The following is a 25,498-nucleotide window of genomic DNA, read 5'->3' as shown; positions in this document are numbered from 1 at the left end:
ATGGTCAGTGTTTGGCTGAGAGTAAATGCATCCATAATAATTCAGTGCAAACTTTCGACTGACAAGTCCACACTGATCTGTTTATCTATCTTGGGGATTAGCACTTAGACAAATGATTTCTGCTGTGCCTGAATTATAGAGACCTGGCTAGCACAGTGTAAAAAATAAAGTGATAACAGAAATCCTTGAAATAAAATGTCTAGGGGGCATGACAAGAAAACCAAGTATTTTATTAGAAAACTCTTTTTAAATATTAACACCATAAACAAATAATATCTATACTGGAGACAGAATACTGAGGAGCGATTTTATCAATTATCAAGTATTTTTTTTTTTTTACCAATCCCTAATTTTGATTACTGATTGAAGATTTGCAGGGATTCACAATTTAGAGAGGCGTTAGAGCTCAGTGCTGTTGCTAATCTCTAATACCACATAGAGCAGAATTTTATTGAAACATCAATAAATATCAAACTGCTGGCCAACATGCAGTCTAAATAAACAAAGAAATAGTAGAAATAGAAAGGTTTTTTTTTTATAAATTTCTTGCTCCAAATTACGGGAAGGCCATCTCACATAGACTCCATTTTAATCAAATAATTCACAAAAAGTATTAATTAAAAATTAAGCATTCTGCATAACAGTTCCCATACTTGTATCTGCTGTCTATCTATCTATCTATCAAAAGTCCATACGCACAGACTTAGAAATTAAAAATGGAGAGGCAACTTGGAAAAGGCAGAAGCTTCCAAATAAACTTTCAAAAAAGCCTATAAATTCTTTAAATCCTTATTGAGGTCTCTCATGTCTGGGAATCCAGTATTGGTCACTTTGGTCTAGAACAGTGATTCCCAACCACTGGCTCGTGAGCAACACCAACCCCTTGGATGTTGCTCCCAGTGCCCTCAAACCAGGTAGTTATTTTTGAATTCCTGACTTGTTGATTGAATAAAAACAAGATGTACTACCAAATATAAGCCTCCTGTAAGCTGATAGTCTGCATAGAGGCTGCCTAATAGAGGCTATCTTAGCCCTTATTTGGCACCTCCAAAACTTTTATGATGCTTATGTTTTTATATTTGACTGTGGCTCATGAGTAAGATAGGTTGTGGACCCCTGGTCTAGAATTTCACTAGGTTATATTATTTATTTCTATTTAAATATCTGTTAAGCAGGATGCCCACTCTATCATTTTAGTTCTCAGTAGCTCATCAGCTGATTTTGTGCCAGAAAAACCTGTGCTAGGATCTTAGGAAACTTCAAAGGGTGCAGCAGACAGCAGTGACGGAATGGCTTAGCCGTGTATCTGAAGAGGAAATTAACCCCCTGTAGCTGAGAGTGGCTGGGTACAGAGAGAGACTGTCATGACAAGTCTCAGGCTTTCATGTTTACTAAAATCAGCATCATCCGGCATCTTTTCTTGGTTTCTACAAGAATGTTAATCAGAATGCTTTCCAGTCTAATCTCCCACACACAAAGATTTGACTTGCTATCAAGACAGGCTTTAGGGATCCTACTTCCTGGTTTCTATGGATCAAACTTGAAGGTGTAGAAGGCAAGGCTTGAGAAGGGCATGTTGATATATGCTGTATTCTAGATTAAATTCTTGGCACAGAACATTACACTGGTGTTCTGGCACTGCTGCCAACTCTAGCCTATTAATATGATTTTGATGTGTTTTGGTATTCCTAAAGGCAGCTTTCAGCGATCTCTGATATCTACCTCTATAATTTACTAATCCCCTCCAGGAATTATGGCGCCTACCTTGCACTGAATGCTTTTTAGTTTTGTCTTCTGATTTCAAAGGAGGGAAGTTTACAGTCAGCACTTTTGTTTTTAGGCCAGGGTTTTATTTCATGTATCTATGTGGGTTAAATTATTTTCAGAAGAAGCTAAAACTGGTAAAACCAACAGTATAAACTGAATTGTATAGTTTTTTGGAAAAAATGATAGACTTCCTAACTCCACCGTTGCTTATATAGCTTGTACCATAGCAAGGGTAAGATGGCCCAGCATCCTCCAGCAGTGTTGACTTTTAAATCTTTTCGGTGCCCAAGGCTAAGGGCAATGACACTTGGGTTGTTTATTGCCTAAATAAAAGCATGTGCAACAAAATGACAGAAGTGTTGTGCCTCTGCTGGCATTGTAAATTGCTGTGGGCAGTATCTTCGCACAATTACATGATTTGAATAATTTAGCCACACCAATTTATATTTCTGGCAAATAATTTTGCTGCTTTAACACAGTTGACAAAATAACCCATGTGTCATTGCGAGAGAGCAATAAAGAAACACTTCCTTGTGAATATGGTGAAAAAAACCTTTAGAAAGTGTGCAGAATTCCCTATACAGAAACATGTGCACATAAAAAATCCATAATAGTAGTCCATAACATCCTAGTGTAATGCTATTCACAAAATCCAAACCCATTGATACTGTTGGTTGGTACTACAAACCCAGAATTCAGAGAAAGCATGATCCAAAAACAACCAAAACAAACACTGCATATAATACCATCCCAAATCTCCAGGGGAATTATCACTTTTATAAATGTGGGTACTTACAAACCCACATGTGACTAGCACATCTTGTATATCTCTGTAGCAACAGCATATCTATTATAATGTCACCCAATCTCTGTTGGAGAGTAGACTTAATTAAACACTGTCTTCCTCTCTTCTGGCAATGCGACATGAGGTCAGGCCTGGACTTTCATTCATTTGGTTTTCCCAAATGTTGCTCTCATATAATTTAGCAGAAGCCAGTTGATTAACAGACCTTGTGGAAAACTAACTAATTTGCTTAAAGGGTAACAAAAACTGCTGATTTTTTTTATAGGTCAACTGCTAAACTTACTGACAAGTTATCTCATGGTTTCACTTTATGCGTGATTTATTGGGTTAAGTAGTTTTTAAGTCTGTTCAAAGCTTTAAAGGAAGCCCTACAAATTCCTTCCATAAGTTAGGCACATCTCCCCTACACTGCATCATTTGTACTGCATATATCCCCTCTGTTGACCAGCACCATCACATTTTCCTAAAAAAACAGCAACATTCATCCATTTCCTCCCTGACACATCATTAGTGACATTTACATCTGCAAACAGCACATGTGTAAAGTAAATGCAATGAAGAATGCAGGCTTACATTGGCAGAACTTACTTCGATAGATAAACAGGCATTCTCATTGGAGGAGTTTTCCCATTTTATAGCAGTCACTGGCTGTGGCATTTGGGGAAAAGTCTTATTGTGCAATATTGCTTTAAGAATACAACCCTTATGTTGCTGGACTACAGCTTCCAGCATGCCTCCCCCTTCATTCTATGTGAGATTATTCTAGGATTTGTAGTCCAGCAACAACTAAGTAAAGTTTGGTTGAGCAGTGCATTGCTGCATGGTTTACATTCCCTTTAAGCAAGCATATATTATACATATAAGTGCATTTAAGTGCTGAGGTTTTACACATGAAAATAATGTGGTCTTGTTGTTTGTTTAATGTCAACATGCGTATAAATAGCACCAATTGTGAGGAGTTCATTAGGTGTATATAGGGTTGCCACCTCTGCCAACTTTTGTTGCTAGGCAGGCGGGCGGGCAGTGTGGTCAAGGGGGTGGGGAAGATGGAGGGCTGCAACATCATAGGACTGGGAAAAGGTGGGACCATGACATCACTGGCTGGTGCTATAACATGGCCGATCTCTTCGTCACTCTCAGTGAGTCCTGCCCGGTTTTCCTAAATTGGAAAACCGGGCAGGAGGTTTTGACCTGGACTTGGACTGGGCTGTCTGGGTCAAAATCAGGCAAATGGCAACCCTAGGTGCATGTCAAGGCAGGTGTTAATTCCAGGGCCCCCTTATGTACAAGCACACTGTACCTTGCACTTTGTATGCAATTCATCAATCACCCTGAATGGCATATTGGTGATTGGCACAAGTTAAAATAAGTACCTTAATGAAGTGCTCAGTTTTGCATATGGGCTAGTGTTTATGAACAAGCCATATAGTAGCCTAAATACATATAAATAGTTCTGCTTTGCGCTGAAAGTAATATATGTTATATTTGGTGTTGCAGGCAGCATTATATTCCTCAGATGTTGTCATTTACCAGTTCTATGCCATAAGGAATCAGCTTGTGCCACGATGCTTATAGCTGTGAGGGTTTTGCAATCTGAATGTGTGTAGGATCCCATAAGGACAAAAAATGTGAAAATTACATTCTTCCAAATGTTATTGTCACATAAAGATCGCGTTCCATTTATATGTGCCAGTTGATACTGTCAAGGCTCGCGCATTATCCCCTGGTGCAAAGAGACTGTAAGGAAAATGGGAAAAAGTCTGTGAATGACGACAGAAATGTGGACCTTACGCAGTCCCTGTTGCCTCCGCTGCACAGATTAATTGTCAGTTTTCCTTCACTGCTATACAGTCAAGGCCTTATTGTTCCAGTCACAATAGATAGTGGGAGGATTGCTAACCCTAGAAACAGGTTATCATCCTTCAATCCTTTAACTGTCATTCAAGTCAGCCTTCCATACTGTGAGATGACTGTTTGATAACCTTCCCACATGACAGCACAACCATGTGTAAAGAGCATACACAGCTCATATTATGCGCAGTCAGAAACATAAAATGGGCCCTGATATTGTCTTGATGCAGAGCTAGGTTTAGGTTCAGACAGGAATAGCCTGCAATGTGCCAGGGACTGCGCAAGACTGTCAGCACTACATTTTAAAAATCACTGTCAGTGGCTCAGTCATACTTCATAATGCCCAGTCATTGCTCTGTGCATTGGCCCTTTAGGCGACGGATCTTAGTGTGATCTCTCTGAATTGCAACCATTCTGTCAGCAATGTCTCCTATAACCTGTGGGAGGTTGTCAGCCAACCTGAAATAATCCTCCTTTTAGCTTTCTGCTTTATCTGAAAACTTGATCCATGAGGAAAACTTGGGGAGTAACTAGAAGTCTCTGAAAATAATATTTAGCCCTCAGTGTTTAAAACCTTTGGGATGGATTTTTGTTTCCCAAATCATGTGTTTAACTGAACATCAGCTGGGCTCTGCTCTGGAACTTCTACTCCAGAGATCTAAGCCTACCCAGCTTTTTTTGGTAGTCATCCAAACATACTTTGAGTCAAGGCACAGCTGGTAATGAATGAGGATTCAACATTTCCGATACTCCTGGGGCCAGCCATAGGGTATTAGCACACATTGTGTTTTCTTTACTTGTGGAAAGACTTGGGTTTGGCCCCTTCCTCCACATATGTGTGTGCAATGATAGAACTAGATTCTGCCTGCACACATGGGGTGTGGATTATGGCCCCCGAAAATGCACACTTTAAGGGGATGTTTACCTTTAAATTTAAATTGGGGGCAGTAGTAAGAAAAGTTACAATTGGTTTTAATAATTTTGTATTATACAATAAAGTTTTTTGTTCAGCAGCCCCCCAGTTTGGAATTTTGTTAGCTATCTGGTTGCCAAGATCAAATGTACCCTAGAAACCAGGCAGTGATTTGAATGAGAGACTGAAATATGAATAGGAAGGGACCTGAAAAAAAGATAAAGTTAAAAAAGAAACGACAATAGTAAAATTGGAGCCTCTTAGTGCAGTAGTTTTAGATATGCTGGGGTCAGTGACCCCATGTCAAAGCTAAAGGGAAATAATCTAAAAATTAAATTAAATGTAGCCCACTTGTTAAATGCTGGTGTGGCACTACCCGTTGGAGCACGATACTTTGGCGCTACAGGAGTCCTGAGCCCCCGCTTACTATGGGGGTTTACAAGGGATTCTCCCCTAAATGGCGTGCCTCCACCCAGGGATGGTCTTGTGGAACTATATTCCACCCCCTGGGAAACGATCAGAATACAATGCCCCTTTGGGACCCACGTACTCCCGGTGTGATGTACTCACTCTTTGAGTTATTCCTTACCGGCGTAGTAGTGGTCCTCTGGGCGAGGTAGATATTCACAGCAGACACAGTTGTATATGAAAGGAATGCTATGGTTTATTCAGGCAGAGACCTCTCCAGGAGCGGCATATCATTTATACACATAGCAGGGCATATCTCCTTACTGCTCATTGAGATCCTTTTCCTGTTGGTACTACCTTACGGGTTTCCCCCAATGTGCTCCTATCTAGGTGCTATCCCCGGTACTATCTGTGAGACCCTCCCTTATGGAGTCCTCAGTACCCATGCTAGGAGTTACACCACAAGGACCCACACCGGTACTAGCGCATGGCACCCTCAGATCCGGACTCCTGGACTAGCGGGGACTTGTCCACCTACCTAGCCACTTAATGCCCTGCACTCCAGCAGATGTAATGCTGGGGGGTCTTAACCCCACTACCACTCCTGGAGGGGCAATATCCGCCCATTCTAGCTTGGTGTCCTACATGACACTCCTAGAATGTCCTATTACATAGAAACTTCTATCTATTAACTGTGCCAGGAGTGCACACTACCTGTGCACTCTCTGGACTAACAAAATGTCTGCCAGCACATGGCTGCATCCCTTTATATATCCCAGCACCCCATCTAGTGGTTGCTGGTGAGAAATGCAGGGGAAACTCCCTTTCAGCAGAATAACATCTAGGACCACTTTTAGGTGTCCAATTCCCTAAGGCCACCCTCTAGTGCCTGTCTAAGGAGAACCCATCCTAGGGGACCCAAATCTTGGGGATCCCTACATAAATATATCAGAATAAAGACCTATTGAAAATTTGCTAATAATAGGCCTTTCTGTATCATACTAAAAGTTAAATGAAAAGTGAACTACCCCTTTAAAGGAGAACAAAATTTATAATCACTGGGCCAGTGCAGTTTTCTGATAATTGGAGCATGAAACCAGGGTATCTGGATTCTGTTATTTCTGGGGGAAATTCACCGCTTGTGCGCAGAACCTTAGTGTGTGCCATTAGTTTTAGGTGTTTACTAGGAAATCTTGTGTTAAAACTGTATATATCAACATGTGTAGTACATATGTTTTGCCCAGGTGCAGTTACCCAAAGCAGCCAATCAGCAGGTAAACTTTATTGGTCACCTGTTTAAAAGCAAACATCTCATTGGTTGGTATGGGTTACTGCACCTGGGCAAACTTAGTGCCATATAGAGCTGCATTATGTTTATGATGTCTATTTTATTTATTTCTCAATGTCTGTTTCTATGTTCAATCAACAAAAATCCTTTTTTCTTCATTTTTTTTTTAGTAAAGGCAAAACATTTTCAATTTGGAGAGAAACCAGAGTTTACTCTTGACATTTGACATTGGTTTTACGATATGAGTGGTTCATTGGTATGTTTCTTCAAAAAAAGAATTATGGTTGAGGAAATAGTCTCCTCATTCATATGCAAAGCAGAAGGAATTCTGGGAAGGAGGCCCAGGACAACTCCTAAAATTTCCCTAGAAACTGAACCTTCTTTAAACTATTTTTTCTGCTGTTTTTCACTGCAAACAACTCAGCCATGCTGTGTGCCACAATGGTATTGCACATTGCTGACCTATGCCAGAATCACTTATTCTGACCAGGCAAAATCTGTCAGGGACTCACAATGTGTTGGCTGTAGGATTGCAGTAGTGAGAGGAGCTGCCGATCCTCCTTTCTTTCTGTCAGATTTGATCATTAAGACTGTTGACCCTAAACAACATAATAATACTATTTGAACATCCCATATGGCTAATATAGTATCTGTCCCTTCAGCCCACAAGGCAATCAGTTGGCGAGTGCCTGGGCACCTTTATAAGTGGGTATGTGCCATGCAGATGAGCTGAAACATTTTAGCCTTGTTGTCTGTCTGTTGTATCTTCCACGTTTAAGAAAATCTTCCAGTGTTTAGACCTGGCGGCCAGTATTATTTTAATCTTCTGCTCCCGGTGTGGCCTGCAATGCATTATGGAACACAGTGTCAGAATCATCTTTAGCAGCCAAGGGGCTAATTGAAGGTCCCTCTATCTCTTTTCTAAACACACATCTGTCAAGATAACAGGGAAAGCAAAATACTTTTTGTTCCGTGTAAAGTGCCACCTATTGTGTCCTTGAGATCGCGGTTGTTTTGCTTGTGCTGTGATAGATTCAAACAAAAGAGATGACTTTAGATAATTGTTCTTTTTTGGTTTAAATAGCATAGATTTTTACAGGGCCTTTTTCATGTTTCCACCTAGAAATGTTTTCTGGTAAATACAGTAATTTTATTCACTCAGAACACATCTCTAATATTTAGCAACTAGCAATATTCTGATGGTGACTTAGCGTGCAGTAAACAAATAGTATTAAAGATAGATAGACATTCCTGAATGACATATTTGACAGGTGATGGCTGCCACTCAGATTATGAAGCCATAGTTGTGCCAACCAATGAGCTGATATTACATGCTACAGACATTTTAAAAGCAAAAACACATTTTGATCTTTTAATTCAGTTTATTTTTGATCTTTAAACTGTTATAGGCAGTAACTGGATGTCTGTCACTGGGATTCTGGGAGTTGCTCTTGCATATAATTGTGGGAGATCCTTCTGGCATTGTCTACTGTGCCAGGGCATTAACATGAAACCATATTGACCTGATATAGTATTGTCTAGAGATATTATCATGGCTGGTAATGTGTTTAAGGTCCCTGCATTGCTATAGGAGACTGACTGTTTGCTTTCCCATTGTTCTTGATTAGAGGCTGGAGCAGGACACTGTGAACCTCTCAGTCCTTCCTTTAATTACAAAGCCCACCTCTAAATACTAGCATATCGAGAAAAATCTAGGCCTCCAGGTTCCTTAAACTGGCTTTGACACTTTTAAAAAACCGCTGGCATGTAGCTGTCTGTACCTAAATATCTGTAGCTAAACAGTGCTGCCATTGCAGTTTGACATAGAGGAGATTTAGCAGGTTGAAGCATCTGATAACCAATGGAGTTCTAGCTATGCAAAATGATTTCTCAGACTATCCCAAATAGTAATGTATTGAAAAATGGGTTAATCTGCTTAGCATAGATGTATATGCTGGCCCTTTGGGTATGAGAATGTTAAAAGTGTTATCTTGAACCATTAATCAAATGAACTCCTATAAATCCATCTTAGAAAATCTGAGATATCCTGAGAATTTAAGGAGGTTGTTCACCTTCAATGTCCAAATCTTATTAAACCACCAACAATACTCCTAGGGGCACATTTACTAACCCATGAATCCGAATTGGAAAAATTCCGATTGGAAAACGAACATTTTGCGACTTTTTCGTATTTTTTGCGTTTTTTTTGCCGCCTTTATGACTTTTCGGAAATTGTCGCAACTTTTTCGTTACCAATACGATTTGCGCGAAAAAACACGAGTTTTTCGTAGCCATTACGATGCGCTCGTATCTTGTCGCGAAACTTTCAGACTTAGCATGATTTTGGAAGCCTCCCATAGGACTCAATGGCACCCTGCAGCTCCAACCTGGCCCAAGGAAAGTCACCATACTGAAGCTTGAATGAATCCGAATCTTTCGTACTCGGCGCAAAGGCTACAAAAAAGTCGCGACTTTTTGCGCAAGTAGTAACACTACGAAAAATCGCCAAATTTTGCGCAACATTCGGAATGGCAACGAAAAAGTCGCGACAATTTTCCGAAAAATCGCCAAATACCGATCATTACGAAAAAAACGCAATCGGACGCATTCGGCCCCTTCGTGAGTAAGTAAATGTGCCCCATAGCATGTTAGAAAAACTTTTTGACCTGGATGCAATTAAGGATTCTGGAATATAGGGGGACCATGGATCATTTGACCAGATGAATACTTGCTCTCTTCTCTGCAGATTATATTGCTAAAGTTTGTTACTTTTATAGAAATGCATGACATTACCAGGTGTGAAAGAGATAAAGAACATAATGCTTAAACTCTAGTTCTGTGATGCCTTGCAGCTGTGTACCTTTTCTATGCCCAAATTGTTTGCAAGGTGTGTACGTGAGATCAGATATAAGGGTATGTTTTTACTTTCATCTGCATTTTTCAAGGTTATAAAAGTTATTCTGGTGAAAAGCTTATAAAGGCTATATAACTTATATAATGTGCTTACAATCCATTGGTCCAGTCGTTTTTAATATAATTTGATATAATTCCAGTGTGCATAATTCAAATTTTTTACCACACACACCTTTTCCATATGGCCATCCCTTTAGGACACAAACCCAAGACAAATTGCAGTTGCATATAAATGGCCTATTACAGCTGCAGTTTCTTCTTAAATGAAAGGCATCTTTGATCTGCTAGTGAGGGGGTCCCTTTTTTTTCATGCTATGAAAATATGTCAGCCACCAGGCAGCAAATTATGAATCCATTACAGAGAGTTACATTCTAGTTTGTGTTATTTATTTATCTTTATTAACAGTGTTTAGTGATGTCATCAGCTGACCGTTATAATCGTTGCTTAGTAATGTAATTTTTGTCACATGACTCATTGAAACGTGTGTATTATAATAAATAAAGTCCCTCCTGTTGAAAACTATGAGGATGTTAGAAGTCACCTTCTCTTGGGCCTTGGTAACTTGTAATATCTTTATTTTTTACAAAAGGGGGTAATTTATTTACTATATAAAGATCATTTTCTAAGGGCTCATTCAAACAGGCACAGGAATCTTGTATTTGCTAGACATTTTTAATTTTGAACCTTGTAAATGCATAAAAAATAGCTCAATGCGAAGTAAATTAAGCAATACTCGGCAGCCTTTATTCATGTGTTCAGTTAATGTGCTCACAATAAGCTTGTCAGTTAAATGATGTGTTTTATGCATTTCACAATATTTTCACAACCCCAATATTAATCTGAGCATTTTGCCAGACATTAGAAAATGTTTCATGCTGTGTAAAGAAAAATGCTTAAAGACACCTCTGATTGAAAATGCTTGGGTGAACAACTATGACTATTGCTCAGTTTGCTTTGTACTTCACTTCTTTTTACTTTTACAGCTCATTCAAGAAGCAATAAATGCATTTATTTCAAACACATGTCTATGATCCCTTAGTGAAAAACTATTTTAGGTTAGGGACATGCAGCCCAATATACAAAATGGCTAAAGGTGCCCATACATGTGAAGAACGAGGTCGCCAAGTGAGCGGATCTTCTCCCGATATCCCCACCTACGGGTGGGCAATATCGGGGAAAATGTAGGGTAATTCCATCGTTTGGCCCTGAGGCCAAACGATCAAGTTATGATGGTGGCAATGGGGCAATTGGTTCGGGGACCGCATCAACAAGCCGATGCGGTCCCCAATCCGACTAAATCTTTTAACCTGCCCGATCGGTATCTGGCCAATTTCAGGCATGCCCCTTGTTCCTGCCCCTACATGGGCCAAGGGACCGATATCAGCAGATACAATCGGCCTGTGTATGGCCACCTTTAACAGATGCCAAGTGTTCAGATCAGAAATGTAGATTCGGAAGCCCACATACACCCAGGCAAGTATACAGTCCCACCAGCAAATATGCATTCAGATTTTAAAGATCTGGTCCTTTGACGTCTAATGGCATCTCCCACTAAACAATAAATAACACTGAATAATTGTGTTTGGTCTTTTAACATGTTACAATTTTCCATCCAAATCATAGTTTTCCCTTTAATGTTCAGATTTTTAAGTTACAAATAATTGTTCCATGTATAGCACCATCATTCCAACAGTAGGCTATAAGCAGACTTTCCTCCTGTAAGGCTGGTCTCTGGATTGCTCATATTAAATGGTTCCAGTAGGCAGAACGTGGCCTGAAGGGCAATAGTTTTGAATACCCCTGTGTTACAATTTTATATTTGCCAACTTTTTAAAAATCTAAAAAATGCATCATATTGCACACAGCAGTTTGCCATCGCTGGGATCAAACCTAAGCCGCTCTTTGAATTTTCAATCACCACATATTGTGTATTTCAGATCAAAGATACTTTGCTGAGCCCCAGGCAGGGATAGAAAACAATGATTGAAACATACTCTAAATATTATAGTGGGAGTTTGTTTCTAGTATGTTACTTTTTAAAAGCAATACTCTCTTGTTCTCAGCAGTCTATTCACTGTTAGCTGTTGTTGTTGCGCAGGGGTGTGAAGTGCACCTTTAATGGCTATTCTATGAGTGTGCGTATGTGTGTGTGTGCAAACAGAGCTGATGTTATTGATAGTCTATTACTATTAAAGGAAAACTATAATATAGGTCTCTGTAGAAATACATCACATTGAACAGTTGTCATGTAAAACGCTAATAAACCATTATAATTTATATGCCCCTCTATAATTCTGCTTGTAGTAATCCTTTTGTGTTTGTGCCTTTAACTCTTTCTGTGCACGGACCAGAAAATATAATAGCAGAAAAGGACCTATAGTTTTTTTAAAATGAAAAAAAACCCTGTTCTAAAATTGTGGGTGCAACACTGGCCAAACCTTGTTTAAAAATGACTGTGTCAGAATAAAAAATGACAAATGAGTAAAAAAAGTGCCTCTTGGGGCAATTTTGAAATAAAATTCCTGTACTGTGAACAGAAGAGCCATGCGCATGCTAAAGAATACCTGTTCTCATAGATTTAAAAAAAAAAAAAAAAACTCCCCTCTTTGAAGTCCGAGTAAATTCAATTACACCGTCCAAATGTAAACGTTTTAATCCAAAGGAAAACCCAGCTCTCACTTATTGGAGCCTTTGGACCTTGAAAGCTATGCATATGAAACGGTATGTGCAGCAAGGGGGGCAAAGATTACTCATCTAGCAATAGGGCACTTCTTTGGCTCACTTGCTCATTAAACCCCTGGGGATATGGTTAGCAGATAAACCAAAGCAGTGTCATGCCTGGAAAATCACACGGCATCGGAAGGCGAGATGCTTTTAATTTAACAAACTGAACCTTAGCCGGTCTGTGCCCATATCATTATAGTTAAAATAAATATATAAAAACTGTCAACACAGATTCTTCTCAAAACATTACAGCATATGGTATGTGATTACCCAAATTGTCAAATACAATAAAGTGGAATTTGACATGATGGAATAATGTAATATTTTAGAACTTTTAGTTACGGAGCTGCAAGAGACCTGACAACAGTAATTCTCCGTAGCCTGCCCAGCAATAAATATACACAGCAAATCCCATCGCCGAGCAAGACTGGGCAAGGAAAATGGAAAGGCCGGTAGAAAGTCCCGTTGCCATTTAGAGAGAAAGCCTCTATATAACAAATTATTTACCTATTTTGTGTGCATTGTCATCACTGTGTACATCCAGAAACATCATAGTTATGATCACTTGATTTTTGGTGTAGAAATGCCTAATATTTCCATCAGGGACACATCAATTCTAAATCTTTGCTAGGTACATTTTCATGCTAATGCATGCCAGTAATGATCTCCTGCCCAAAACTACTCAGACACACGGCAAACACTTGACAAAAGACAGTGAACTGGCAGATGATTGACCGATTTAGCTGCACAGTCATGTACTTGTACCCTGTTTGGCAGTCCAGTGGATGTGCCCATTTAATCCACTTGGCTGGTAATCTTCATCCAAGTACATTTTCCAGCATATTTGGTTGGAGCACTGCAAGCAAATATTATTCAGAATTCAGATTATTTGTACCTGAACCTGTGAGCAGATGCTGGCCACTTCCAATCATGATCTGTCTCTGTGTCCCTAGCTTTAAACTTCCAAGCCGGGACTTAATGTGCCTACAAAAAAGGTAAATGAACCAGTATTTCTGTATGCAGCATTTTCTAAGTGCAGAAATAAGTAGTTGTGCAATGACATTCGGTTGTATTTCTGAATTCTTTTTTTCCCAGTGATTCGTTCTTGCAGCTAGTTTATCAGTCTGCCCTTTTTCCAATTAAAGGATTCAGGTCTACAATGTTAAATTCCCATATCCTGCTGATTTGAGGCCTTGGTAATCAGTATAATTCAATCCAGTGCATCACTCATTCACAAATGAGAAACCACCACAAAGGTTTGGAATAAGGAATGTAAGCCATTCACTTGCAACAGGAAAAATAAAATACTGCTAATTAACTCCGGCTTTCCCAAAGTGGTTAATGTGATGTAGCCCCCTTCTGTCTGCGTGGGTTCATTGGCTTCCCCTACTTTCTCTTCCGCCAGTCCTGGAAACAGACGAGTGGGAGCTGTTATTATACCTTACTGAAATAGTCTGAAAACCACTTTAACACAGATTTTTAAATCTGGAATGTTTGTTTTTGATTTTTTTATTTAATATTTAAAATTACCATACACATTTTAGCATTGTGCCAATGCTCTATAGCATCGTGCCAGTACTCTTTGCACTTTCTCCTAGGGGCTGATTTATCAATATGTGAGTCTCTTAGGGGCAGATTTATCAAAATGCAAGTTTAGAGCTTAATACATAAAAACTCACCCACATTCTATTTATTCCTATATGATTTTTAAAGGTTTATTTAGCAAATGGTTATTTCTAACTTTCTAAATATGCTTCTAAAAATCCCATAGGAGCGTGGGTGAGTTTTTGAACTTGCATTTTGATAAATCTGTCCCTTAGTTTCTTAACAGGTGGCTATTTGTAGTTCATTAGATAATCTGCACCATGTCTGGTCCACCCCTTCCTATTGCTAGAGCCATGGTGTGCAGGTTACATCATCCACCAAAGAACAGCTCTACATAGCTGCTGCTGTTGAACTAGACAGTAAGTGGACAGGGGGTTGACCCAGTAACACTTTAAGATGTAATTTGCTCCTGTGAGAGCGCTAACAAGCCCATGGGGAGTTGTGCTAACCATTTGTTCTCTCCCTTATACTCTCCCTTATGAGTATCCAGCGGTGAGCTGTCAGTAGTTTGCTTGCACAAAGCACAGGATATTCTGTGAGCTGTATTGCAATGGACATGGGTGCACGCCGAAAGTAAGAATAGACCACTCTCTTCCAGTATCTAGTTATACAAGTCTTATCTACTTAAATAAATGCATGACTGACACTGGCACAACTAGAAGTTATGTGGTCCCATCCAATACCCCCTTCTGAAATATGACTTGCTTTTAACTGTATGTATTAAAGCATGGCTGATAGAATATCTGCTTTGCTGCTCTGGGCTTCTACTGTAGGTTCATTTCCAGCAAGGGCAATATCTCCAAGAAGTTTGTAGGTTTCACCTATAACTTTTCACACTCCAAAACATACAGGAAGGCTAATTGTCTCCTGATAGAATTGACCATATTGTGTTTGTAAATGTTATAGGGACTTTAAAGGACAAGTCAACCTAAAATATATTTTTTGCCTATTAAAATAAAACATAATTCTAAGCAACTTGAATGTACATTCGTTACAAATCTGCAGTGGGTTTTGATTATTTGTATATATTATTGCTATTAGAAGTAATATTCTTTGCCCTGCTGCTTTCAATAGCATTTACATTAACACATAACAAGCGCTAAAGAAATTCAGTAGATTCACATTGCAAAGTTGCTTGAAATATGGTTTTTTTTATTGGGCTGAAAAATTATTTTTGAGGCTAACATGTCCTTTAAATTGCAAGCTATACTGGGGCAGGGACTGACGTGCATCATGTATAATCTTCTTATAAAGGATATCTGCTTGAACTAGGCTCACTGATTGTAGCTGGCAGTGTGCTAAGTGAATAAAAGAGGTAGAGCAGGAGTTCATTGTTGTAAAGGCAACATTTGGTTTACATATAGTTATTTTGATAACCCATGAGTAAAGTAACACCTTTGTTACTTGCCATATATATGTATATATGTGTATATATCCCTGTATGAACCAAGCTGGGCACATTCCCTGTAATGGGAAGCTTCTTTCTTAAGTCCCTTTTTTCCATTGGAAAATGTTGGCATTTATTACAGGCGTGTCAGTGGGAGCAATGCATTACTCATCTCTGTTTTTTTTAACCTTTAAGCTCAGGTGGTAGATCTTGCGGAGCAATTTTCCAGCATTAGAATGTTCTCTTCCTGCTGCCAGTAAAATGAAAGCATTAGAATGCAGGAGGCATGTGATTTGCTGTGAGATGAAACTGTGTGGTTACATGATTTGGTCATTCACACCCTGATGAGTGAACAGTCACTCTTGCCTCTCTGTGCTTTATTGGCTTGAACACTATTTAAAGGACTTAAAGCATCCCTTATCAAATTATCAGCAGAGAGAGAACTTTCAATACAGCCTGTTCCTTATTTTTCTCACTAGACGTGTCTACCTATCTACCTGGAATAATGTTAACTGATCATTTCTTTGTCATTGCAAACATTGAACTCCAGTAACTCCGCCTCCTGCCAGTGTGTCAGTTGTGTGTTTGTGGGCTTGTGAGTATCCACAAAACATTCACCATCACTGAGGACAAGTGTACAAAGCGCTGAGAGATCGTTGGCAGGACATGGGTTAGATAAAGGTACTGGTGCAGGTGATTGGGACAGTTGGTGGTTGCTGTAGAACACCAATATGAGACCTAAGGTCTCGGTTTTCATATGAAGAGTAAAAGAAGTTGTTACAAACACTGCAGCTGCTTCTAGAGGCCCTAGGCATGTCCCTACACATGGAAAGCTTAGTTTCTCCAAGTAAAACAAATAGGAGACTGGTCAGATATCTGGGTTGTTGGTTCACTGCTGTTACCTTCACTGTGTGCAACTTCTTCTGGTTTAGAAAGACACTGATTGGTATGATGTGCACAAATCCATGTCAGTTTAATTGACTGACCTTAGTGCCACTCTCCCAACCAACTAAATCAGACTAACTGAACTAAATCAGGTTACATTTGTATTAGTCTGCTCAAGCCCTATCTGAACAAATGATGGGGGAGACTATCTTTTAACACCAAGTAATTGCTTTTTGCTGCCATAAGGGTTAAAATCTCAGTAGTTAAATGGAATATGGTTCTCCAAGTTACTAAGCTGAATGACCATTATTTTCTTTAACTGTCACCAAGGAAATATGTAAATCATAACTTGAATGTGTGATCTCAGAAGCCTAGTCTCAGGTGCTACATGACTTCTTAGTAACTGTGCCTGTGATTATAGGGGAACAAAGGAGGGGCCACATTGATTCACACCAATCTATTCTTCCTCTGTGCAAGAGCCAGTCCCAATTCCCAGAGCCAGAGAAGCCGTGTAGCAGCAGAAGAGATATGACCAGGCAAGTTGAGAAAATAAATTAAGCCTGTGTCAACTTTCCTTGTGTTTTCCCTTCATTATTAATGGATGGAATGGGGCTCATTCATCAAGAGGAAGAAAAATTAATTGACACAGGCTTTAATATTATTATGCTTGGCTTGTCTGGTCACATTTCTTCATCTTGTGAAAGGCATTTTATTAGAGTTTACGGGAGCCAGCTGCTGATGACTCGGTGTAAACAGGAAAGCAGGTGCAAAGATATCACACCTGGAGATGGGAGGCGAGTGGGTGCTGCTGCAGGCAAGGAAATCCTTCTTCTTCACACTTCAATGAATATGTTTGTTTGAACCTTTATTATTAAGAGACTTATTTTTTAATAGGATGTATCTATATTATGAAGTGGAATTGTGGGACAGACTACATTATGCCTATCATGTTTGCTTCACTTTTTCTGTAGATCTCTTTTTTCTTTGTCAGCTGTCTGGTCTTTTTGCACATTTTTCTTTTTACTTCTGTTAAGGGCTAATTTCCACTAGCTGTATAGCTGCACTAAACTTTTGCACAGACATGAAAGCTCAGTACATCCTTTCTACAATTGCCACATATAGCACATACAGTACGTGCATATGGCATCAATGACCATTAGATACTGAGGGATGCAGTTTTTTGACCCATGTGGGTTAGATTGCTTGGCCTGCATGGCTATATTAACTAATATAAGTAATATTGCAGTAAATAACTGTGGATTCAGTGCTGCAGTTGGCATGTGGCCTAACCTAAATGTTGCCACATGTAGTAGTTTCTATCATTGAGCCATATAGCTGTGTTTACAAAAAAGAAGAGTTAAGAAACAATATACATTAACCTTTCCTTTACTATTAGTACTTGTAGAGCCATATGTTTGAGTGCCCTGAATGCACTGCACCACTGTCCCTTTATAGGTGCATCCAGCTGCACATTTTTCAGCAGTCTTACAATACTTCTCATATTACTCAAACTTACTTATATCTATGTTTTCCATTTTCTAGCCTTAGGACATGACTTCTTGTTTTAGTACTTATTCATTGCTATTTTTGATGTACCTAATTTATGTACAGGTTTTGATCATATCATATCTTTCTCTGACATACACACTCTTATGTGTTGAAAGCAATATTATAAAACATTATGGTCTATCAAACATGGCAACATACATAATGTACACAAGTGTATTCATTATGTGCATCAATCTTTCATTCTTGTCTAGTTTCAGTTCAGCACCCTGGATAGCACCTTTCACCCACCGCTACTATCGTAAACGCCACATCATGGTGTGGTTGACAGTTAATTAATCATACAGTGAATTACTATAAGTTGTTTCCAATTCTTAATGGCAGTAGTTTTTTCTTGGGGGTGGTATATATATATATATATATATATATATATATATATATATATATATATATATATATATTTATATAAGTGCCTTGTTGCATACCTAGGGACTGGTCTCTTAAGTTATTTAGCATGTGTTCTGTATGGTAGTGTATCATATATGCATCAGTAAGAATTGTATATGTGTTTATGGAAAGCCCTACTACTGACTACAAATCCAAGTTCCCCTCTTTGGACATTTCTAATGTTGAAAATGAATTTCCTGCTTCCTGCACTTTCTGCAAACAGCCTCCAAAGCCCTAAACATGTTTGCATTGCCTGTGCCATATAATAACAATCACAGCACAATCACAAGTCTGTTCTTTGCAAGAAGCAACTTCCTATGGTACTAAAAAATATTTGGAAAAAAATTTGGGCAGTTGATTTCATTGCTGTGTTTCCTTACACTCCAGGCTGCTTTTAGAGAGCTATGTACATTTTTTTCTCATGTTTTATTTGTTTAAGTATTGAGCAGTTGTTAGGAAAAATGACAGCGTGTTGATTTTTAAGATGGAATCGATATGCAGAGCTGAAATTGCATGCCAAAAGCCTTTCCATGTGGCTTTGTGTGTATAGGCTGCATAGCTGGTGGGCAGGCAGCAGGCATCAAACAGCCTATAACTGGGCCAAATCCATCTTCTGTTTGATGCGGCAGTGAAGAGGGAGATCTAATGTTCAGATCAGAAGCCTCAAACTTTAATAGGTTCTTGCAGGCCTCAGGATGTCCTGATGAGGTATTTGAGGAAGTAATTCAGGAAGAAAGGGACAAATAACCAGCTCCGGATGCTGCATGACCCTTGAGGTTGACAGCATCAGGGTGTTCAAAGACAAGTGTGGACCCGCACTGATCCATGGAGCACTCATTATTACACTGACTGTTTTCCTGTGAGAGCCAAGCTTTAAGCCCCTGTGTCTCTTGACCCTTGTAAATAACAGACAAGTAAACTCTTTGTTTTCTTTGAGGCACTGGCACACTGCTAAATGATGGTGTGTGTGCATTTAGTGAACTCATTAACTTTTCCTCGTTAGTCCAGGCAGGAGGAAGTAATTTCTTTTTCTTTGCACCTTCTGCTAATTTATTTTGTGTTTATGTCTGTCTGGGTGTGTGTACCTGAGACTGTAACTCTTTCTGTACTAAATGACCCCACCGCATGATCTCCTTGTAAATACTGATTCACATTCAACTGAAAAAAATCAGCAACATTTCATTAAGTCTATTTATTCCAGTGGTTAATTCCTTAACTTGTATTTTTATAATTGATCACTAAATTTTACACTGTTTTTTTTTTTTGTTTTTTTTTTTACAGGTTTTGGCTTTGTAACCTTTGAAATTGAAGATGTTGTGGAGAAAGTATGTGAAATTCATTTCCATGAAATTAACAACAAAATGGTATGTTAATAATCGTTTTATGTGTTTATGTTTTTATTCCTTTGTCTAAAACATTAAATAGATATGTACATTGCTTTCCATATTTTAAAGGGCCAGTTTACTCTTATGTGAGTGTGGCTTTTACAAAATGTTGTGTCTATATTTTTATTTAAACAAAATCTAACCTCAATGTTTTACATTATAACAGCAAATTTACTTTTAGCTGCCTTCTAATATACATAAATTAAAAATGATTAGACAAGTAATTTGTAAATGTACTTGCTTATGAAAACAATGTTATATGTCCCTTGCTGCTGCTCCTGGCTATATGTATCACTGAAACAATGTGGCTCCTCTCCAGCCAAGATCCGCAGTGTCTTTCATGGCACTGTGATTCTCCTTCTGCACAGGTCTGTTAATCACAGAAGTTGCAATTTATTGAGGGTATTGAAGTCGTGGCTGGTGAAGAGTTAACTTTTGCTAATTCATTTCAGTTGTACAGAAAATCTAGACCAGCAGGGCTGAGCATTTCCTAACCTAAAAAGACATCCCATTTAAAAAATTAATTTTGAGTTGCAGTGCTATAGGAAATGGTCACGGAGAACAAAAATCATTGAAAGAGGTGGTATTTGGTGGTATTTGCCTGGCTGCTGTGTAAGCTTTAAATGGTATCAGTACTGAGATTAACTGGCCCTGCATCGTTCACACCTCAAATTCAGGATGTAAAACCCTGTATAGTTTCTACATGTAATCCCCTGTACTGTTCACACCTTTTACATGGGTATTGTTCACAACTGAGGCTCAGACTGTAAGACTTACATTGTTCACCTGTTCACACCTCAGACTGTAGAAGTGCCAGCATTGAGTCACTGAAAGTACTGCCTTTCCTATGCTGCCTGTGTGTATGGCACACTTAGGTAGCACAGGGCAGAGCATGGCACACACAGGCAGGGTAGGACAGGCAGAGTATGGCACACACAGGCAGGGTAGGGCAGGCAGAGTTTGGCACACACAGGCAGCATAGGTCAGGCAGTGTATGGCACACACACAGGCAGCTAAGGGCAAGCAGAGTATGTGACAGACAAGCAGCATAGGGCAGGTAGAGTGTGGAATACAGGCAGCAAAGGGCCTATTCCTGCCTGTGGGACATGAACCTGGCAGGGCTTTGTAATGGGAGTTTGTTAGCATTTGGAAATAGTTATTTTATGGTCCCTAAGGTGTTTTTGTGTTGGGGGTTGCTGTGTTATCCACAGGGGAGGAGGAGGCATATGGATTAAAGGGTATGGCTTAATATGACATAATTAGTTCTTTCACATATGAATGAAGGGTGATATCCCCACAGTGAGCACCAACCATTTGGGTTTTTGCTGCGCTACCACCATTAGTGTGGGTATGGTCTTAAAAGCTCTTGTGATAACATGGGTGTGGTTTAAAAAAAGGGGGGTGGTCAAAACTGCCTTCCATTATCAGCCCTCCACCATGTAGGCCATAAAAATTTCAGCCCCTGTTACCACAGAAGTTGGACAGCATTGCTCTATGGTATTGCAGACCAAAGGTTAGATTATCATCTACCAACAGCATTGTCATCAAACAACCCCATAATTTCATCTTTCTGGGTGCTTCCCATTATTAACATTTTTAAAGGACAAGTAATATCAAGAAATGTGAAATGTGTTAGTTTAAATGCATATTAAATACTTAAATTTCTTGTTGGGGGACATGTAAGAGCCCCCCCTTATTTCCCTGACTTTCACCCTTGTCCCTTGATTGCCTGTTCCTGCCCTTATCCTGTGATTATAAACTTTAAGGGGGCAGTGGCATGTAACCCGTGAATGTGGGTGGCGGAGGTTATTATGGGGCCCCTACAGGTGTGGGTGGAAGGGAGCTTATGTGTTGCACTGATTTGCAGAGAAGTCCATGTTTCCATGGCGTAAAACTTAAGTTGGTAGAGTATAATGCAATAACTTCACTACAGTAGCCCCTACTCTTGTAGGGGTATTTATACCCCTGCCTTAAATGACCTTCTTTATAAGGGGCAAATGATAGTCTTTTGTGCAGCCCACTGATCTTAACAACCATACCTACCCAGCATCTTGAGGCCTGGATACTTGTCTCATCGAAGCAAACTTCATTGCTCTATTGACATACTTCAAATTGTGCTAAATCTCATCTGCCATCAAGCTATCCAGGTGAAGAAGAGGGGTTTGTTATTTGCCTGCTTGTTGATAGCGGTAAATGCTGCTTTAAAAACCTCCATGCAATAACAGAATCTTAACATTGTAGCCCTGTTCATGGTGACGGCTCTGTCGACTGCAAGAGACTAAGAACAAAAGTGCATCAACAAAATATTTGCAGCTTATTTTCTTGTTTTTAATTCATTTCTTTTCCTTTTTAAATAACTGAGCAGCATTTCTTGCTTCTTCAAAGAGTGTAGTTATGTATGCATTGTATATTGGCCTTGTATGTGTTCACACAGTATAAATTCAATAATGGAGCTTTTAGAGCGTATAAGATCAAAGCAATCTTCTTAGCATATGCTGGAGGCCTGACTCAATATTTGACTTGCTAATTCTTTCCTAGGGCGCGGAAATAATATTGTTCATTTTGTTCTTACCATTACGTACAACAGGAATTAAAAAAAAAATGCAAAAGTTTCATGCATAAGCAGCAGTCATTTGCTTAAGTGCCTATTGTGTCGGTGTAGGAGTTTAAAAAGTCCTATTTAAACATATGCTCTTAATATTAGTAATTGTTTACATTCACTAATATGTATATTGCCTCTGTGTTCAAATTAAAAGCAAGCCTAAAAACAGATTTCTTTTTGGTAACCCATATATATGATTTTCTAGTCCCTCCAGGCCTACAAAAATACTGCTACTAATAAAAGCCATAAAGGTATGTTTCTCAATAAGCAAATGTTGAGATGCAATAGTATTACAGGTATGGGACCTTTTATCCAAAATGCTCAGGACATGGGGGGGGTTTCGGTAAGGGGGAATTTTCATAATTTGGATTCCTCAAGTTCTGTTTTATTATTACAGAGAAATAGGAAATCATTCTTTGAAATTGAGATTATTTGATTAAAATGGTGCAATGGCCTTTCTGTAATTCAGAGCTTTCTGGATAACGGGTTTCTGTATAACAGATCCCATACCCGTATTAGCACATATTTAAAAAGCGCTAACATATTTTTCAGTACAATACAATGGTTTCTACATCATACATACAACTAACATACAAATACTGACTGATAAAGATGGCTTAATAAAGATCAGATTGAAACATTAATATTTTATTATGATCATAAAATGTATTTATAAAGCACCAACATATTCCGCAGCTCTGTTCATCAAATGGGTATATACAGTGATCATACATTTTACATACCATAAAAAGGCCCCTTTCCAAAAGAGCTTACAATCTAAAAATCCCCTCAGTACTTTTAAAATTACTTGATTATATGCAACCCATTGCACTTGGCATACTGCAGCCTTTAGCATCCCCAGAGCTCACCATCAGACAAGGGTGTTGATGGCTTCACAAAAGATCTGAAGTGCAGACCTGGAAATAGAACTACATGTTAAAAAACTGGACCTGTGTGTATTAACTTTCAGCACAGTTTTGCAAATAATGCACAATGGCACTACATTTTCTGAAATATTTAGCATGTGAAATTCCTCTTTTCTAAATAAGAAATGTATTTTAATGAGAGTCATGATATGATCTGAAGTAATTGCCCCTGGACTTTTTGGTCTAACAACACCCTGACTGGTCCACCTTATACCAGGACAAAACCTGGTGGGCCCCGATCCCCCCCCAACTAGCCAGAGTACACCGGCAGGCTGCATGCTGGAGCGCTAGAGGGCCAGAATGCATTGTGCGATAGTTAACTGCGCTGGCGCCAGTATTCATAGGAAGTGGTGGGCCCTTTGATTGGGTTTTCCAGTTGGCCCTGCCTTCCCCAGTCCGACACTGGCCAGCTTTCAGGAGCATTGTGCCTGATCAGCCCCTACACCGAGGCACAGGTGCAAATGTAAGCGCCACATTGGCCTGTGTTTAATGGAAGGGACTGGCATTGTCAGGAGCACACATGGAGGGAAACACTTTAAAAAAAAGGATGTGGGTGTGGCTGTTTTACATGATAAATCCTGCAGTGGCCCTATGTGATACATATAAAGATGAGTGGTCCTTTATGTACAACATGCATATTTTTGGGTTGTATAAACTCTTGTTTGTGGAACTGGATTGGTTTTACTGAGTCCAACTGAAAGTGCAGCATTTTCCTAATGTACAGGATTTATCTTAACAGAGGCCAAATGATTTGTGTCTGTGCATCTAAATTTGTGTCTGTGTGCATCTGAAGAAAGAAACTGCCCAGCCTTTTCCTCTCTAACACATGCCATTTTATCCCTGATATTGTTCTAATGTTAATGTCACACGCTCGTGTTTGCTGGACATTTTGTCTCCCTTCATCTTTTATGTTTTGCTCCTTTTTTTTTTAATTGTTTTCCACCTCCGTTGGAAGATTGACATTTTCAGGCTTTTATATTTTGGCTGGTTGCAATTCAAAGTGCGGCTTCGCAGACACCTGTGGAATATAATAACTTGTTCTCCTGGTGGAGTTAGCGCTGTCTTTGTGTTACTGGCGACTGACCAAGCGAGAGATTGAAGTGGCAAGAAGAGATAAAAGCTTTTGAAACTGATGAATGTGTCGGCACATTAAATGGGGTGGGGAGGGGCCAAGTCTCAGCCAAAATACACAAATGCATTAAACTGCTGAAAGTTTGTAGGAAATTGAGTTAAGGGCTGGGGTGATGTGTGTCACGGAGAAGGACACAATTAAAGGCACTATTGTGAGCATAGATATACTTTGGCAGCAACATTTTTGCTTTTGCTTACAATGCACTGTGGAACGAAAACACGGTATTTGGTTGCACAGCGAGAATATTATGAGAGCTGCTATGATTCTTATATACTTTACAGGTACCTAAAAATGATTTGTTTTTATCAGTTAATGAACGGATGCTGATTCTGTGCAGTTTGTGATACATAAATTGAATATTGATCAGCTGTGCAGCGTGGCCACATTTAAAGGAGAAGTAAAGTATTGGGCTAGACATGCTGCTCATCATGTTTTTGTGTTTTGGGCCAAAGGCTACCACAGTATTTTGTCAATGAAATTCTGTGCCTCCAAAGGTGCCCCCAGTAGTAACCCATCTTCTTTTCTGCTGATTCACTGCACGTGTTCTGTGCTGTGATTAGGGACTTAAAATGCACAGTAAATGTACAATAAAATAACCACAATATAAGTCTTATTAATAATCAATTTAGATTCACATTAAAACATAGAAAATAGTGCCATCTGCATCAGCATTGATTAAAGGGGAACTCCACCCACACACAACTTAAGCTTTTTGAAAAATAAAATCAATAAAAAAACATGCAGCCTTTTCATGATGTAATAATATGATTTGGGACAGTATGGGTTTGGATCAGTAACCTAACCTGCTGCTCTTCTGACTGACTATTTTGAGACTCAAACAAAAAAAAATGTAACACTAGTTGACTAGGGTTGCCACCTTTTGGTTGCTGTGAATCTGAGTGGGGGGATGATATGATATCACTGGGCAGGGACATAATCATCACAGTGATGGG

The 25,498-nt window shown here is 39.2% G+C and overlaps 1 protein-coding gene across 9 annotated transcripts in view; it reads left to right on the top strand.

The window, feature by feature from the left end:
- Nucleotides 1–25,498, top strand: part of msi2 (musashi RNA binding protein 2) — a 433,137-nt gene that overhangs the window by 282,516 nt on the left and 125,123 nt on the right. For all 9 annotated transcript variants that reach the window (XM_004911719.4, XM_004911720.4, XM_004911722.4 and 6 more), the window contains one exon: nucleotides 19,782–19,864. In XM_004911719.4, the coding sequence (XP_004911776.1) occupies nucleotides 19,782–19,864 (83 nt within the window). The remainder of the gene's footprint in view (nucleotides 1–19,781; nucleotides 19,865–25,498) is intronic.

Source organism: Xenopus tropicalis, chromosome 2 (assembly GCF_000004195.4).
Source record: "Xenopus tropicalis strain Nigerian chromosome 2, UCB_Xtro_10.0, whole genome shotgun sequence".
NCBI classification, from domain to species: domain Eukaryota; kingdom Metazoa; phylum Chordata; class Amphibia; order Anura; family Pipidae; genus Xenopus; species Xenopus tropicalis.
This window is presented reverse-complemented; position numbering and strand designations above follow the sequence as displayed.